Source organism: Schistocerca cancellata, chromosome 2 (assembly GCF_023864275.1).
Source record: "Schistocerca cancellata isolate TAMUIC-IGC-003103 chromosome 2, iqSchCanc2.1, whole genome shotgun sequence".
NCBI classification, from domain to species: Eukaryota; Metazoa; Arthropoda; class Insecta; order Orthoptera; family Acrididae; genus Schistocerca; species Schistocerca cancellata.
The window spans coordinates 301,523,026-301,538,619 of NC_064627.1; the positions used below are offsets into that span (position 1 = coordinate 301,523,026).

At 38.5% G+C, this 15,594-nt stretch overlaps 1 protein-coding gene across 1 annotated transcript in view; it reads left to right on the plus strand.

Annotated features, from left to right (window-relative positions):
• LOC126161676 (glutamate--cysteine ligase catalytic subunit) overlaps nt 1-15,594 on the plus strand; it is a 109,081-nt gene that overhangs the window by 29,967 nt on the left and 63,520 nt on the right. The window contains exon 6 of the mRNA XM_049917682.1: nt 9,051-9,247. Coding sequence (XP_049773639.1) covers nt 9,051-9,247 — 197 coding nt within the window. The remainder of the gene's footprint in view (nt 1-9,050; nt 9,248-15,594) is intronic.

A 15,594-nucleotide genomic window follows, 5' to 3' on the forward strand; every position in this document is an offset into this window, starting at 1 on the left:
TTTCTGTGCAGAATTTGATGTACTAAAGAATCGGCCCCAAAGATTTTCAAACAGAGAAAAATTTTCGCCTAACTCTCGTTCAGAACATGTTCTATCATACGCAGTCTATTATTTGGTTCTTGTTGATTATTATCAAAGAAAGCAGCAGTGTAAGTAAGAATAAATAGCAGTCTCTTGCCATTGTTTCGCTAATGAGACGATTCCTCTCTCTTTTTTTTTAATTGTAAGCGGCGGTAGCGCGCACAAAAGCAAGCCATGCCGCGAGCGGCGACAGGCAGGCCGTGAACACGCACTATGAAAATACGACAAACAGTGCATGACACAGTACAGTAATGCATTTTCAGCTAAGAGTGGTGTAAACACCTATAACAAAGAAAACGGCAGTTATCAGATCAAAGCAAAATAAGCAATCGATTCAAACCAGACGAAGCACGTGAAAAAGGAAGGGTACCCATATAAATACTGACGGAGCGCCTGACGCATAGCAATGGCTACCTGGTAAAGTTTAACTGCTAAGCTTACGACTCGAACCAAACTACTGTAACTGTATCGTCATTCATTCGACTTAAATTGTGTCTCATATTACAATGGACCAACTTTGTTTCGATTTGGAGGTGCGGCCTAAAACTTTTCTCTCCTTTGAATTTCGAGTCTCAAATTTCAGGTGCGGCTTAGATTCGGGAATTTTTTTTCCCTTTATTTCGAGTCTCATTTTTCAGGTGCGGCTTAGATTCGAGTGCGGCTTAGATTCGAGTAAATACGGTATATATATTTAAAAGTATTTAAGTACTGAATAAGACTTTGATTGCAGTTCAATAAATTCAACTGAATGTAGTATTAATCTAAAGAACTACATTCTTGAAAAGTTTGCATAGGCAGTGGTAATCAGTCTCCATATTGATTTGCTTGTTGTGTTCAATCATCTGTAACCTTTTGCTTAATTTAATAATGCTATTATTAATACATGATAACAGTTGAAAGAGATCACTCCTTCTGCTAAACACAGGCCAGTGTGACATTTCATCTTATCAAAGGTATTGTCCTATATCTGCTTAGGTTTCTCACTGATTTCCTTCTCAGCATTTCACTGCAGCTATTGTAATCTGTTTGACTTCACACGAGATAGGAATCCTTTGCACAAGCCCAACAGAAAGAAGTCAGATGGTGACAGATAAGAGGTATTAGGGGTAACACATTATTTGACAATGTCTTCAAGAAAAGGTATTAGTTTTACTTGTGAACATGTGACAAATTTCAATATCTTATTGGTGGTAACTCTTAGTCACTCTGAAATCTCTGAGTGACAGATGTGATGAAAATGATTCACATCCACTCGCTATTTCGTTGAATACTGCCTGCAAGGCACAACCGATTTACTGCACGACAGACTGTTCTGGGAACTGCTATGTGAGTGTGTTATATTGTTGTATAGACCAATGTTTTTGCCACTTTTGCAAGTGATTTGCATCAGGAAAGTAAAAGTACTGATGAAGTTTACTTGCAACAGTGGCTGAAATGTTGAGCTAAACAACTAATGTGATGACATTGTCACATGCCTGAAAAAGTTTCATTGATAGTAACAATGGCCACCGAAGTCGGTATTTGAATAAACCGTCCTGTTGATGTTCCTGAGGATTTGAGGCATTATTGATCACTTCAATTTTTGTTCAGGGATCAGTTTAGCAAGATGAATGAATGTCTTGCCTGTGAACCAGGTCAGCTCAATATCAATTCTTTTTATGGTAGTAGACTGTTGGAAACATTCACAAGTGCCAGGTTTCTCTCTCAGTCTTTGGCATATTTCGTAAGTAAACGCTAAGTCACACCATAAAAGTTTCTTCTCTTGTTGCTGCCTTCTTATATGAAGAGTATAATCAGCCCAGTGAATTGAGATGACGTAGCATATAGATTCTTTTGTGTGACAGGTCTTAAAAGAGACTTATAAATGGAGTAGAAACGTATGTAAGAAAACAAAACTTTGTTGGCCTTAAGCTTACACATAGAGCCAGTTCATAGGTACATAAAATATGCTTGAGATTTGATAATACACAATTTAAACATTTTCAGAATGTAAAAGGTAAGGAAAAAGTTTGTAACCTACCAGACAGTGATGCATCAATGGAAAGACAACCATGTTATAGTCTTTTAAATTAACAGCTTTCATTCCTCTATGATAATATAGCGTTTGTAGTTTCCTCGGTTTTTATCATACCTAGTTTCCTTTTCACTCTCCTGCAAGTATCGTAACCCCCCCCCCCCCCCCCCTCCCGTCTCTCTCTTTCTCTCTCTCTCTCTCTCTCTCTTTTAACTCAACCTCTTCTTCAAAATATCAGTGGGCTGACCTGTCCATTTAGGTTTTACAATTCTTATTGCATGTAGTTATTTTTTTTTTAAATAAAAGCAGCAACAATCTAAGAAAATTTATAATTGCTATTGAAAAATAGTGAAATAGTGTAACCATGTCCATTATCATATCTGTAGTTTGGAGAATTGCTATCCATGTTGTCATCATATATGCCAAAGCTCAGTGAAAAAAGTTTAACCCCTTTATGTTTGTGAAAATTGGAACAGTAAGGGTAGTTAAGACTGTGAAGTGAACTTGGTAATTCATATGAGTAGGATTAGAGAACAATATGTGATATCTGATGTTAAAAATTTGGTATTTTGTGAAGTCCCCGTGCTGGCCGGAGTGGCTGAGCGGATCTAGGCGTTTCAGTCTGGAACCGCGCGACCGCTACAGTCACAGGTTCGAATCCTGCCTTAGGTATGGATGTGTGTGATGTCCTTAGGTTAGTTAGGTTTAAGTAGTTCTAAGTTCTAGGGCACTGATGACCTCAAATGTTAAGTCCCATAGTGCTCAGAGCCATTTGAACCACCTGAAGTCCCCATGTGGTGCAGTGAAGGCCTGTAAACTTCATTACACGGAATTATTCAAGGTGTGAATAAATACCTGTGGCATCTTCCTTCTTTTGGTTTGTATAAGACAGCAGAAAACAACAACAGTGTTTGCTAGAAGACCGGGTCTAACCGTTTGCTTACCAGCACTATCCTGCATATTTTTGATAGGCAAATGTTGGTAAATTTGTGTGACAAGGAAGCTGTCTTACACAAAGCTCTTTGAAAAATGTGCAAAGTCACTTTTGAGCAACACTGTGCAACTGAATAAGGCATGTAAAATTGCCTGAAGGAGAAAGACTTCAGGCTATAAAACCTCTGATGTGTAGCGGTCACTGTTAAGTGTTCCCTGATGCATAGTTGTCAAAATTGCATGTCATATCCAAATCTTCAGTGTTGCAGCAGCTGTGCCTCTCAACAGTTCAAGGTTCCAGATTGCATTCTCAATTGTAGGTTCTGAGATGTACTTGACCATCACTATAGATCTGGAAACTGTACATTGACTGCTGTAGTGTAGAGTAACAAAGGCGGTCTCGATGAACTTGGAGGTCAGTAGGAAAGAGAATGTCATAAGGTCTGGTAACATGAAAGACAAATGTACTAATGTGAAATCTTTAAGGTTCTCAGGAGTGATTCATGGAAATGTTCAGTGATGAATTTTAGAATCTTGAGATATTTATTTCTATTGTTCTCCCAACATCACAGGTTAACACATAATTACTCAACGTGGTGAGGTTGTTAGATTATGTATTCAGGAGGGGGGGGGGGGGGGGGACCACCTAAATCTTCTCTTTCGAGCTCTGTTTTCTCTTATTTTATTATGATGATCGTTTCTCCCTACGTAGGTGGGAGTCAACAAAATACTTACGCATTCGGAAGAGAAAGTTGATGAAACTTTGTAAATAGATCTCGCTGCAAAGAAAACCGCCTTTCTTTTAGTGACTGCCACCCCAACTCGCGTATAATATCAGTGACACTTTCACCCCTATTGTGCGATAACACAAAATGAGCTGCCCTTCTTTGCACTTTTTTGATGTCCTCTGTCAATCCTACCTGATAAGGATCTCATACCGCCCAGCAATATTCCAGCAGAGGACGGACAAGTGTAATGTAGGCTGTCTCTTTAGTGGGTTTGTCGCATCTTCTAAGTGTTCTGCCAACAAAGCGCAGTCTTTGTTTCACCTTCCCCACAATATTATCTATGTGGTATTTCCATTTTAAGTTGCTCGTAATTGTAATTCCTATGTGTTTAGTCGAATTGACAGCCCTTAGATTTGTGTGATTTCCGTATACCCAAAGTTTATCAGATTTCTTTTAGTATACAATTGGATGACCTCGCACTTTTCTTTGTTTAATGCTAATTGCCACTTTTTGCTCCATACAAAAATTCTGTCTAGATCATTTTGTAATTGGAATTGATCGTCTGATGATTTTACTGGACACTAAATTACAGCGTCGTCTGCAAACAATTGAAGTGGGCTGCTCAGATTATCACCTAGATCATTTATATAAATCAGGAACAGCAGAGGGCTTATGACACTACCTTGCGGAATGCCAGACATCACTTCTGTTCTACTTGATGATTATCGTCTACCACTACGAACTGTGACCTCTCTGAGAGGAAATCACGAATCCAGTCACACAACTGAGACAATACTCCATATGCATGCAATTTGATTAATAGTTGCTTGTGAGGAACGGTATCAAAAGCCTTCTGTAAATCTAGGAATATGGAATCGATCTGAGATCCCTTGTCGACAGAACTCATTACTTCATGAGAATAAAGAGTGTTGCACAAGAACGATATTTTCTGAATCTGTGTTGGTTATGTATCAATAAGTCATTTTCTTCAATGTGATTCATAATTTTAGAGTACAGTATATGCTCCAAAATCCTACTGCAAACTGAGGTCAGTGATATGCGTCTGTAATTCAATGGGTTACTCCTATTTCCTTTCTTGAATATTGGTGTGACCTGCGCTACTTTCCAGTCTTTAGGAACAGACCTTTCGTCAAGTGAGCGGTCGTATATGATTGCTAAGAAAGGCGCTATTGTGTTTGCATACTCTGAGAGGAACCTGATTGGTATACCATCTGGACTGGAAGACTTGCCTTTCTTAAGTGATTTGAGTTGTTTCGCAACACCTAAGATATCTACTTTTATGTCACTCATGCTAACAGCTGTTCTGGTTTTGAATTCTGGAATATTTACTTCGTCTTCTTTTGTGAAGGTATTACGGAAAACTGTATTTAGTAACTCCACTTTAGTGGCACCATCATTGGTAACATTTCCATCGCTATCGCGCAGTGACGGTATTAATTGTTTTTTGCCACTGGTGTACTTTACATATGACCTGAATCACTTTGGGTTTTCTACCATATTTTGAGACAATATTTCATTGTGGAAACTATTAAAAGCATCTCGCATTGATATCTGCACTAAATTTCGAGCTGCCGTGAAACTTAGCCAGTCTTGGGGATTTTGCGTTCTTCTGAATTTGGCATGCTTTTTTCGTTCCTTCTGCAACAGTGTTCTGACGTGAAGGACTGCGTGTATGCAACCAAAGTGGGCGTTATTCCTGTGTTTCAGCATCATATAACTAATGTGATTGCAACAGTAACAGAGGAAATGTTACAAAGAACTTGGCAAGAAATTGAATATAGACTCGATATTCTTTGTGCTACAAATGGTTCACATGTAGAGGTGTATTGATGATAAGTAGATAAATTCCTTGAGATGCTCTACAACGTGGTGGATTTTTCATTGTTGTATCTACTGTGGTTTTTTTTCTGGGTCTTTGAAATCAGGGAGGTTTGAGTGGAACATACTGTACTTGAGAAAAAAGTCAGAGGAAACAATAAAGTATGTCCATCTTTATTATTTTCATAAATAAATTTTGAAAACACCTGATGAGGCAGATTAAAAAATAATCTCTGCGCTGATTGTTTGCAGAGTGCGTCTCTCTTGATGATTCCATGAGTGGAATCAATGTGAGGATCAGTATGTCTCATACACAGGTCTGAGTGTAGTTTGCAAGTCTTAAAGCACTTTTCTGTTTGTTTATTTTGTCTGCAATAAAGATGCCAGTGTCCACAAAATGAGCACTGGGGAATGCCATTAAACAGTTATTGCTTATGGTATTCAGGATTACAGATCTGTTATAAGATGAGGCATATTTAACATCTCATTTGCAACTGGTGAAAGCACCAACGAATTCGTGTTTAATACCATACGGAAAGTGCAAAACACCCCAAGAATAAGGAACTGTAACATGACAACATGGTGGTGAGACTGAACTTGATTGGTTATTTACTGGAACCTCCAAGACAAAAAAGAATTTTTTTTGCAGTGATGGAATGTGGCTTCCCAAACTCAGAAATCCTGCTATAAAATCTTATCTAGAGATGTATATTGCAAAAGCAGTTTCCAATGAGAGTACTTCAAAACGTTATGTCTTCAGAAACTATATGAAGAAAGTGTCATAAATCAGACTAGTTGCAGCTGATGATACAGTGTAGTTTAGTCTATAAGTAACCACTGACTGATATAAAAGATATTTGTTGAATACTTCAGGGGACCCTGTAATGGGAAACAATTGAAACACATGCTTTATTAACTTGGTTTTTTGAGAAAACAGACAATGCCATTATGGTAGAAAGTTTTAACAGTGTGTATTTTGAAACATCCTGATGGGTTAAAATTGTATGCTGGTTCAGGACTTGAACTCGCAAGCGTACTTCATGCAGGCAATGCTCTTATTAACTGAGCTACCTGTGTACGACTCATGACATGTCCACACAGCTCTGCTTCTACCAGTACCTCTGTCCTAATGGAAAGCATGTTTTGTGTTGTGGTCTGATGCAGTGAAATGTGATTGAATATGGATAGTGTGTAGGGATCAAGCTTCTTGCATGGTACTTGCATTTTCCATTCTAAGTCCATGTCTGCAACTTAAAACATGTGACATGCATCGTGCAAGTTATTCGTCAACTTGGGGGAACATTAAAAGAGAAGTACTCAAACATTAATGAATTTGTACATTGCATGAAGAAAATCCTGAAAAATTAGCTGCTTCCAGGATATAAAAGTACGTACAAATTACAAGTCTTTCTTCACCACCTTCCCCCATCATCCGTAGATGGTGTACTCTGTTGAAAGCTGCAAGGTGTGTGTAATAATTTTCATTCTGTATGTAGGTTTTTGTATGCAGATGCAAGAAAGACTAAAGAATTACCCTGTAAACAAGAACTGCAAGATGTACTTTGTCATCCAAGGACACTGCTTGGTGGAAACAACTGTAAGAAAACTGCGTGAGGGGTGTTTTGAGAACGAACTACAGTGACACATTTTGACAGATATGAAGGATGTGCAGAATTTATTGGAAAATTGGAGCTCATTCAAAGCTTAGCCAAAAACTCATGATATAGTTTTGAACAAGAATATCGATTACCATTTAAAAACAAAGTATCAGTGGCAGGCAGTGGAAACCTCATAACTCCTCTGTCTGTGAAAACCTTGTAATTCCAGTAACCAGTAACTCGGTTATCAAAGGAAGATTTGAAAGTGCGTTTTCTAATCTATAAATAACTGGACTTCTACTACATAGTTACACATGCAGCAAAACTATCTGTATCACTTCATATATTTTTTAAAAAACCATTTTTGCTTCTTCTGTAATGTCTAACAAAACCGAGTTACAAGTTTTTCATTCCCCACTATTGATATGCTCCTTTGAGGTCAGTTGATGTAGAACTTGCCTTTTCTCTTTACAGATATTGGCCAAGTGATCGCTGATGTCACTCCCCTCCCCCCTCTCCTGCAAGATAAATTGTTTCAGTAGCTTTCTAAGTTGAGAGTGGATTAGGTCAGTGTGTTCAGTAATGAGATTAATTTGATTTTTCAGTGATTGAGTGATTTCTTGTGAGAAGTTGATGTTTTAATGACTTAAACTTGCATTTCACAGCAAATTTTCATGTTTGGAGTTGGCACATTTTCTGCCTGACAACGTAGCACCTACTTTGTGTCCACTTTCTCTCTTCTTTTTTCCACCTAAAACTCTTATTTCTAATCATCATCATGAAAATGATAGTTGCTACTTGCCATATAGCAGAGATGCTGAGTCGCAGATAGGCACAACAAAAGGCTGCCAGAAAATGAGCTTTTATCCTACAAGGCCTTAGTCGAAAATAGAACAAACACACACACACACACACACACACACACACACACACACACACACACACACACACATATGTGTGCGACCACAGTCTCTGCCAGCCAAAAACAGACCTTTTGTTGTGCCTATCTGCAACTCAGCATCTCCGTTATATGGTCAGTAGCAAGTATTCTTTTCATAATATTGTTACATTCCATCCAGGATTTTCCATTGTTTTATTTCTAATCATCACCATCTTCAAGATGTGTACTTGGTTAAGTGCTGTAGCCATCTTTTTTGGTAGTTTGGTGCTTTCATACCTTTTGTTTTCATTCAGTCGATCAATCTGTTATTGTGACTACTGCCTAATTTCTAGGGACAATAGCGTGACTATGTTTCGATAATGTGCAGTACTGACAAATTCTTTTGTCCATGTATGTGCATACCTATCCTTTTTTTTCCTTTTGGAAACTGTACTACCATTTACATTTCACTAGTAATTCATTCACTGGGAGTTATTTAAGTGTGGATCCTTAATTTTGACATTGTTTTCAGTTGATAGGTTCTTGCAGGCAACTAAATTGTTGACTGACTGCCAGCTCAATATATTCGCTTCTTTGACTTGTACTTGGCATTAACCTTGTTATGATTAGTTTTAAATAGGTATCCAGTTCTTTTGATAATGTGGCAGTACAGCTACATAAGATTGCTTTATTCGTAAGTTTTTGTAACTTGCCAAACTTGTGGTACCTTGTCCCTTCCAATATTCCACAACTTTCTTGTGAAGTATTACTTGGATTTCATCAGTTTGTGGTTTTATAGAAAAAGAGTATTCTTTTTAATTTTATCATTGTAAATTGGAAGATACTCTATTTGAGTCAAAGGGATGTGTATTAATTGTAGATATTACGACTGAAAAAACTGTATATTAAGATATGAGAGAGATCAGAATTTAGTGTTAACAATAGAATTCTAAAGTAATTTTCTTTTCTCCTTTCAGTTGGCCTTCACTGCTGCTAGTCCTCTGTATCGAGGTTATGTGACTGATGTAGATTGCCGATGGAACACAATATCTTGCTCAGTAGATTGTCGAACAAAAGAGGAAAGAGGATTGGAACCATTAAAGCACTGCAAATTCCAAATTCCAAAGTCACGATATGATTCCATAGACTCATACCTTTCACCAGAAGGAGAAAAGTAAGTCCTATTATTTTATTTAAAAACTGCTTTTGTAATGAAATAATTATTAAACTAAAATATGAAATAAAAAGCAGGTATTTAAGAAACTGAGGGAGCAGCAGCTTTTTTTCAAAGGAGCATCTTTCCTTCTGATTTGATAGACTGCATTTACAATGTAGAAGTACAGACATTATAAATCGTGTAGTGGTAACTTACTGTGAACACAGTGTACAGATTATTTCTTAAAGTAGCTTCTATTGTGTTAATATGTTTGTTGACTCATTCCATATCTAATATGTTTATGCTTGTAATGGGATCGACAGAAAGCGCAAATGGATGGATGAAAAAGAAATAAATATAAAATGTAAACTTTCATGGCCGGAAAAGTCACAATTACATAACTACACATAACATTATTACAACTGTGTGTGGCCGGATCGGATTCATATATCAAGAATTCGGCACATTTTTTCAGTAACATAAATGACATAGTGGTACAGCCGGAGGACATATTAGTTAGTTTTGATTTAGTATCACTATTCATCATGCTTCCACTCATTGATGCTTTGCAGCAGCAGAATCGGATTTTATTCTCACGAAGTTGCAAAACTGTTTAAATATTGCCTCACAACCATTTATTTCATATGGAACAATGCGTTCTATTAGCAGACGGATTGTGTCGCAATGGGGAGCCCCTGAAGCCCAGTTATAGCAAACTTCTTTATGGAAAAATTTGAGGTGCAGGCGTTGGAAACTAACAAGAAACCAAAAATTTGGTTCCGGTATGTGGATGTTAAGTTTGTTTTGTGGTGGCATGGCAGGGAGGAACTGGATTGTTTTCACAAACATCTCAATAGGATCAGTCCGAAGATTCAGAGTACCATGGAGTAGGAGGCAGGAGGAAAATTGAATTTTCTTGATGTGCTAGTTTTCAAGACAGAAGATGGTAACTTTGGCTACACAGTTTACTGAAAACCCACGCACACAGACCATTGCCTACACTGGGATCTGAACCACCATCCACAGCAAGAGCGAGGCATCATAAGAATGTCGGCAGATAGAGCAAGAAAAATCTGTGAACGAGAGCTGCTTGATGCAGAATTAAAACAACTCTCCACTGCCTAGAAAATACAGCAGTGCTCAAGTGCCAGTGAAATTAAAAGTTTTCTTGCCTTTCATTAAGGACGTTACTGACCACATAGGAAAAATCTTGAAAAAGTGGGATGTTGTAATAATATACAAAACCAACCAGAAGATACATCATCACCCATAATCGGCCAAGGGTGGTCGCCAGCTGCTGGAAAAAGCAGGAACTTGTAGGATTCCGTGTAGTTGTGAGGAGGTGTATGTGGGCACTACAAAAAGAACAGTCAAAAAACAGCTAGAAGAGCACAAGAGCAATTGCAGAAGAGGGGAGATAGACAGTTGAGCTGTTGTGGAACATGATTTGCAGCTGGGAGACCACCACACTCCTTTTGATAGGACTCAAATACTGGCAGCCACAAGCGGATACCATGAAAGGTTATGTAGGGAGGCCATAGAGATTGTGAAACACCCCAGGAATTTCAGTAGGAAGGAGGAGGGCGTGAAATCAGGATTCTGGTGCTGAAGATGATATGTACTAGTCTTCCACCAGATGACTGCAGTCGACAGTGGCCAATTGCACTTGCACATTCCAAACGTGATGTCACGCCACTGCATGGAAGCGGAATTTAGCTGTAGTCAGTAGCCAGCCAGGGTGTGAATCATACATTTAAAGAGCTATGATCTGTCTTGAAAATGTTTTCTGCAGTTGGGGACAAAACATTGGCTGTTAAGGTGAAATCCATTCGACCACAGCGTAATAGCACAGAATGTTTTATTAATTGTGACCTCTTGGGGTTAAGACGCAGGTGGTGTGTGGTCTGGAGGAGGCACTGCTGGGGAAGGCAGTGGGTTGAAATCCTTATGCATTGCTGCAGGAGGCCCAGGCAGGATGAGGCTTCATAAAAGAGGGATGAGCTCTACCTGATGCTCGGGATACTGTAATGTCTCACTACTCACAACGCAGTCCTCTCACCACCATATTGGTGCCAGCACAAGAACTGACGCCACCAGGAGATGTGCCCATGCAGGAACCAGATGACCATCATCTGGCGTAGCAACTCTACTCGCCTCCTTCTCCTATGGACGCGGACACATCGCCCATGTCTCCTGTTATAACAACTGGACGTGCTGCAACGGGCAGATTGATGCACGGGGCCCCAGCAGATTCGACCCCCACGTCTCCTGTCATCTCGACCCGTTATCATCGGGGACACTTCCGTCTGTACGGGAAGCCTCCTCCTCCAGACTTTACGGCCAGTCAAACAACACCTATGGACGTTAGCAATCTACAGGCCACCTCCATCAAGACCTGTGCAAAAAATTCAAAGGGGGGAAAAGTGTTGTGACTCGCCGATCTTTCAAAGTGCCGCCTCACAGTTACGTGCGTCCTCTACATGCGGTGCTGTCTGCCAGCCATGCAACAGCAGCGCCACCTAAGTGGCCAGCCAGCCAGCCAGCAGCCGCTAGACTTGGACTCCGTTATGATTTGACTGTTAAAGTGTACACATGTCTTACTCTGTGTACTTGATCTGTGACTTTCATGTATTGCGTCTTCCTTGAAATATATTTGTTCAACTTGATGTTATTACAGTTATAAATTTAATGAATATTATTTTATGCCTCTTCTGTTTAGGTACATCTGTCACAGCATTAATTTAATTTTTTGTGGGTGTGTTGCTTGTTTGTAAATGTTTAGAAGTTTGTCGCCAAGAAAACTGTAAAAAGGTTCATGTTCTGACAGGAGTGTCTTCGTGTGCACAGCATTATTAGTGTTCGTCTTTTGTAGACCAGTTGTCTGTTTTCATTTTCCATGTTTTAGCACAAAGTTAGAAATTTTATTGCAATTTTTCGTAAGGATGTAAAAAGTCTTCTTAGTGCTGCTGAACTCTGTTATAACCTCATGGCAGAAGCAGTGGCTTGAATTTTATGAAGCATTCTCATTTTATCTTCTAAACTTGACTATTTGTATTTATTTCTAACACTCAGCTCGAGTACTGTATTATACTGTACAACACTTTCAGGTTCTCACATAAGTGGAATTTAACATAATTCATCAAGTAGGCTTAAGTACGCAAACTGAGCAGGCTTTGACTTTCTTGATTGCTTATGACCAACATACATATGTTACTCATTATCAGCCACAGGTGAATAAAATGGGCAGGAAAGAGATGTGTTCAGTGTTTTACAATAAATAAGCTTGGGTAGATGAGGCAGGGTTTGCTGTAGACACGATCAGGACTTCTGTAAACACTGCATGTTCTGAAGATGAAAGACACCATTGAAAATGTTTAATACACAGTAGTCTTTGAAGATAACATGTGACTCTTTGTTTGTCAGGTATGATATTTTCCACTTGTGATGTGGCCTTGCTGCAAACCTTTATTCTGCTGTTGGTGTCTCCTCGAAGAAAGTTTATGGGACTGCTGTAAAACAGGTGATACGGGAAATATACCAGTGATGTACGCCACACAATTTTTAATTAACATGGCTTTTCCCAAATTTATTGTCACTGTATAGAGTATGATGACTAGTTCCAGTTCTCACAACAAATAATTTTCACAGGCAGGCACCTTCACTGTACTACTCATTAGTGAGGTATCAACAGAATGTTCATAATACACATTCTTAATTAAATTATGACACAACCATAATGTGCAAAAGCTGGCAAAAATGAAATTGGTCCATAGTTTGATGATACCTCTTTATCCCCCTTCTTGTAAAGAGGCTTAACTTCAGCATATTTTAGCCAGTCTGGAAATGTTCTGCTGATAATAGATCAATTACACAAGTAACTTAAGATAGAAGTCAACTTGCATGAGGATATTATCATGCCCACTGAAATACTTAGATTTTAAGGCTTTTATGATGGATGCTGCTACTTTGGGAGACGTGAGTGTCATTCCATTTTACTGAAGTTATTTTTAAAGACTGGTCTCGGATACTCCATTGCATTGTTCACCTAACCTGATAACCACAAGCTGTCAGTAACAGAAATGAAGTACTTGTTTAAGAGGTTTGCAACACTACATACATTTGTTACCAAAGTCTCGTTTATTTTTAGAGCTATCTCTTCCTCTTCCTTTTTGGCCCCACCTGTCTCTGTCTTTACTATATCCCATACAGTTTTATTTTGTTACCTGATGTAATTATCTTTATCTCATAATAGTGCTGCTTCGATTTCTGGATTACTTGCTTCAATATTTTGCTGTATTCTTTGTAATGCATTACAATTCTAACATTGGAGCTGTTCCTAGATACTCGATAGACAGTCTCCTCTTTGTCCCACATGATATCTTTATTCCTTGTGTAATCCACGGTTTATTTTTTGACTTCTGTGTGTGATTTGAGTTATCTTTGGGGGAAAACAATTTTCAAAAGTGGAGATAACTTTATTAATGAATAATTTGTATTTTCCATTTGAGTCAGAAGTATTGTAAACATCTATACAGTTCATGTCTTTGAGCAATTTCCTGAATTTCTCAATTTTTGACTTATTTATTACCCCCCCCCCCCCGTACTCAGATTTAATAGATTTTTTGTCCTGACAAGTTTAAACATTTAACACAAGATGCTGCATATCATGATCATATAGCCCACTTACTATTGGTTTTGTGATATGACTTTTTTTCCCTACATTTGTCTACATTTACATATCCTAGTAACAAAGTTCGCAGTAGAAACTAAATTGAATGATAGTGTTACTGACTGCAGTAATTGTTCACTGACAGAGCTTTTCAATAAATCCACATTAAAGTCACTAGCAACCACTATTTCCTTTTATTTTTATTTTTAATTTTTTATCATGAGATGGGACAACAGAGCTTCCAGATTTTTTGTGAAGATGTTAAAATTTCCTGAAGGTGATCTGTATATACCTACTACTATAAAGGACTTATTATGAAATACTACTTCTGTTGCACAAGCTTCTAAGTGCTGCTCTGAGCAAAATTTATTAATATCAGTATTCTTCAAATCAAAACAGTTTCTGTCAAATGTGGCAACTCCTCATTTCTCCATATTTGCTCATTACTTGGATTGTGTTACCATCCTCCTTCCGTGAAGTACATCCTGGATTAGTTGGTATTCTAATGAGGACTTTATGAAGTTTAGTACTAGTAACTTTTTCTTTCAGTTCCTCATAGAATACCTTCCAGGAAGATAGCTTCGCTAGCTTGATTGTCAAGTTCTGTTTGACAAAGGTGCCCTGATATTTTGCCCATTATCCTTTTTTCCTTACAATGCTGAACAATCTTCTTACCTGCTGCTTTTGCACTTACAGATAGCTGTTCCACCAAGGCATTTTCCTACTTGTGCAATTCTTGGTGTTCGGGCATTTTTCTAAATATGAGGTCGTGATGGCGGATGTCACTATGTCTGCCATTTCCTCTAAATATACTGGGTTCTGTATTGAAGTTCTGACTTCAGATAAGCGTGGGTTTACGTCTTTCCTATACGAGTCCCAGTCTGTTTCCCTAGGATTCTTGTAGGCCATGATTTAACACCCATTTCAACCTCAGTATATATATTAATAAAATAGAAAGAAACATTCCACATGCGAAAAATATATTAAAAACAAATATTCCATGACTTACCAAACGGGAAAACGCTGGTAGATAGGCACAATAAAAAACACACAAACACACACACAAAATTTCGAGCTAAGGACAGGTATGGATATGTGTATGTGTGCGAGTGTATACCTGTCCTTTTTTCCCCCAAGGTAAGTCTTTCCGCTCCTGGGATTGGAATGACTCCTTACCCTCTCCCTTAAAACCCACATCCTTTCATCTTTCCCTCTCCTTCCCTCTTTCCTGACGAAGCAACCGGGGGTTGCGAAAGCTCGAAATTTTGTGTGTGTGTTTGTGTGTTTTTTATTGTGCCTATCTACCAGCGCTTTCCCGTTTGGTAAGTCATGGAATCTTTGTTTTCAGTATATATATTGTCAGATAGAGATGGCTCCATCGCCATGTGCCATTGTTTGACATAGTTACCCATTAGATTGGACCCAAAAGTTATATGTCAGTTACTTCTTCCCTTTCTTTATTCCTGAACTTAGGTTCCCTACTGCTATTCAGAATTTCCACAATGCTTTCTAGGAGAAATTAGAGTAGGTGCTCACCTCTGCAGTTGGTATCGCTGCTTCTCCACAGCAGGTTGTGGGTGTTGGCATCACAACCAACCACCAGTTGTTCATTCTACTATACACAGCTATCTACCAATCTCCTCACTTCCTGGGAAGGAGAAGTACTGTCCTCAAAAGGAAGATAAGTTGAGGCCAA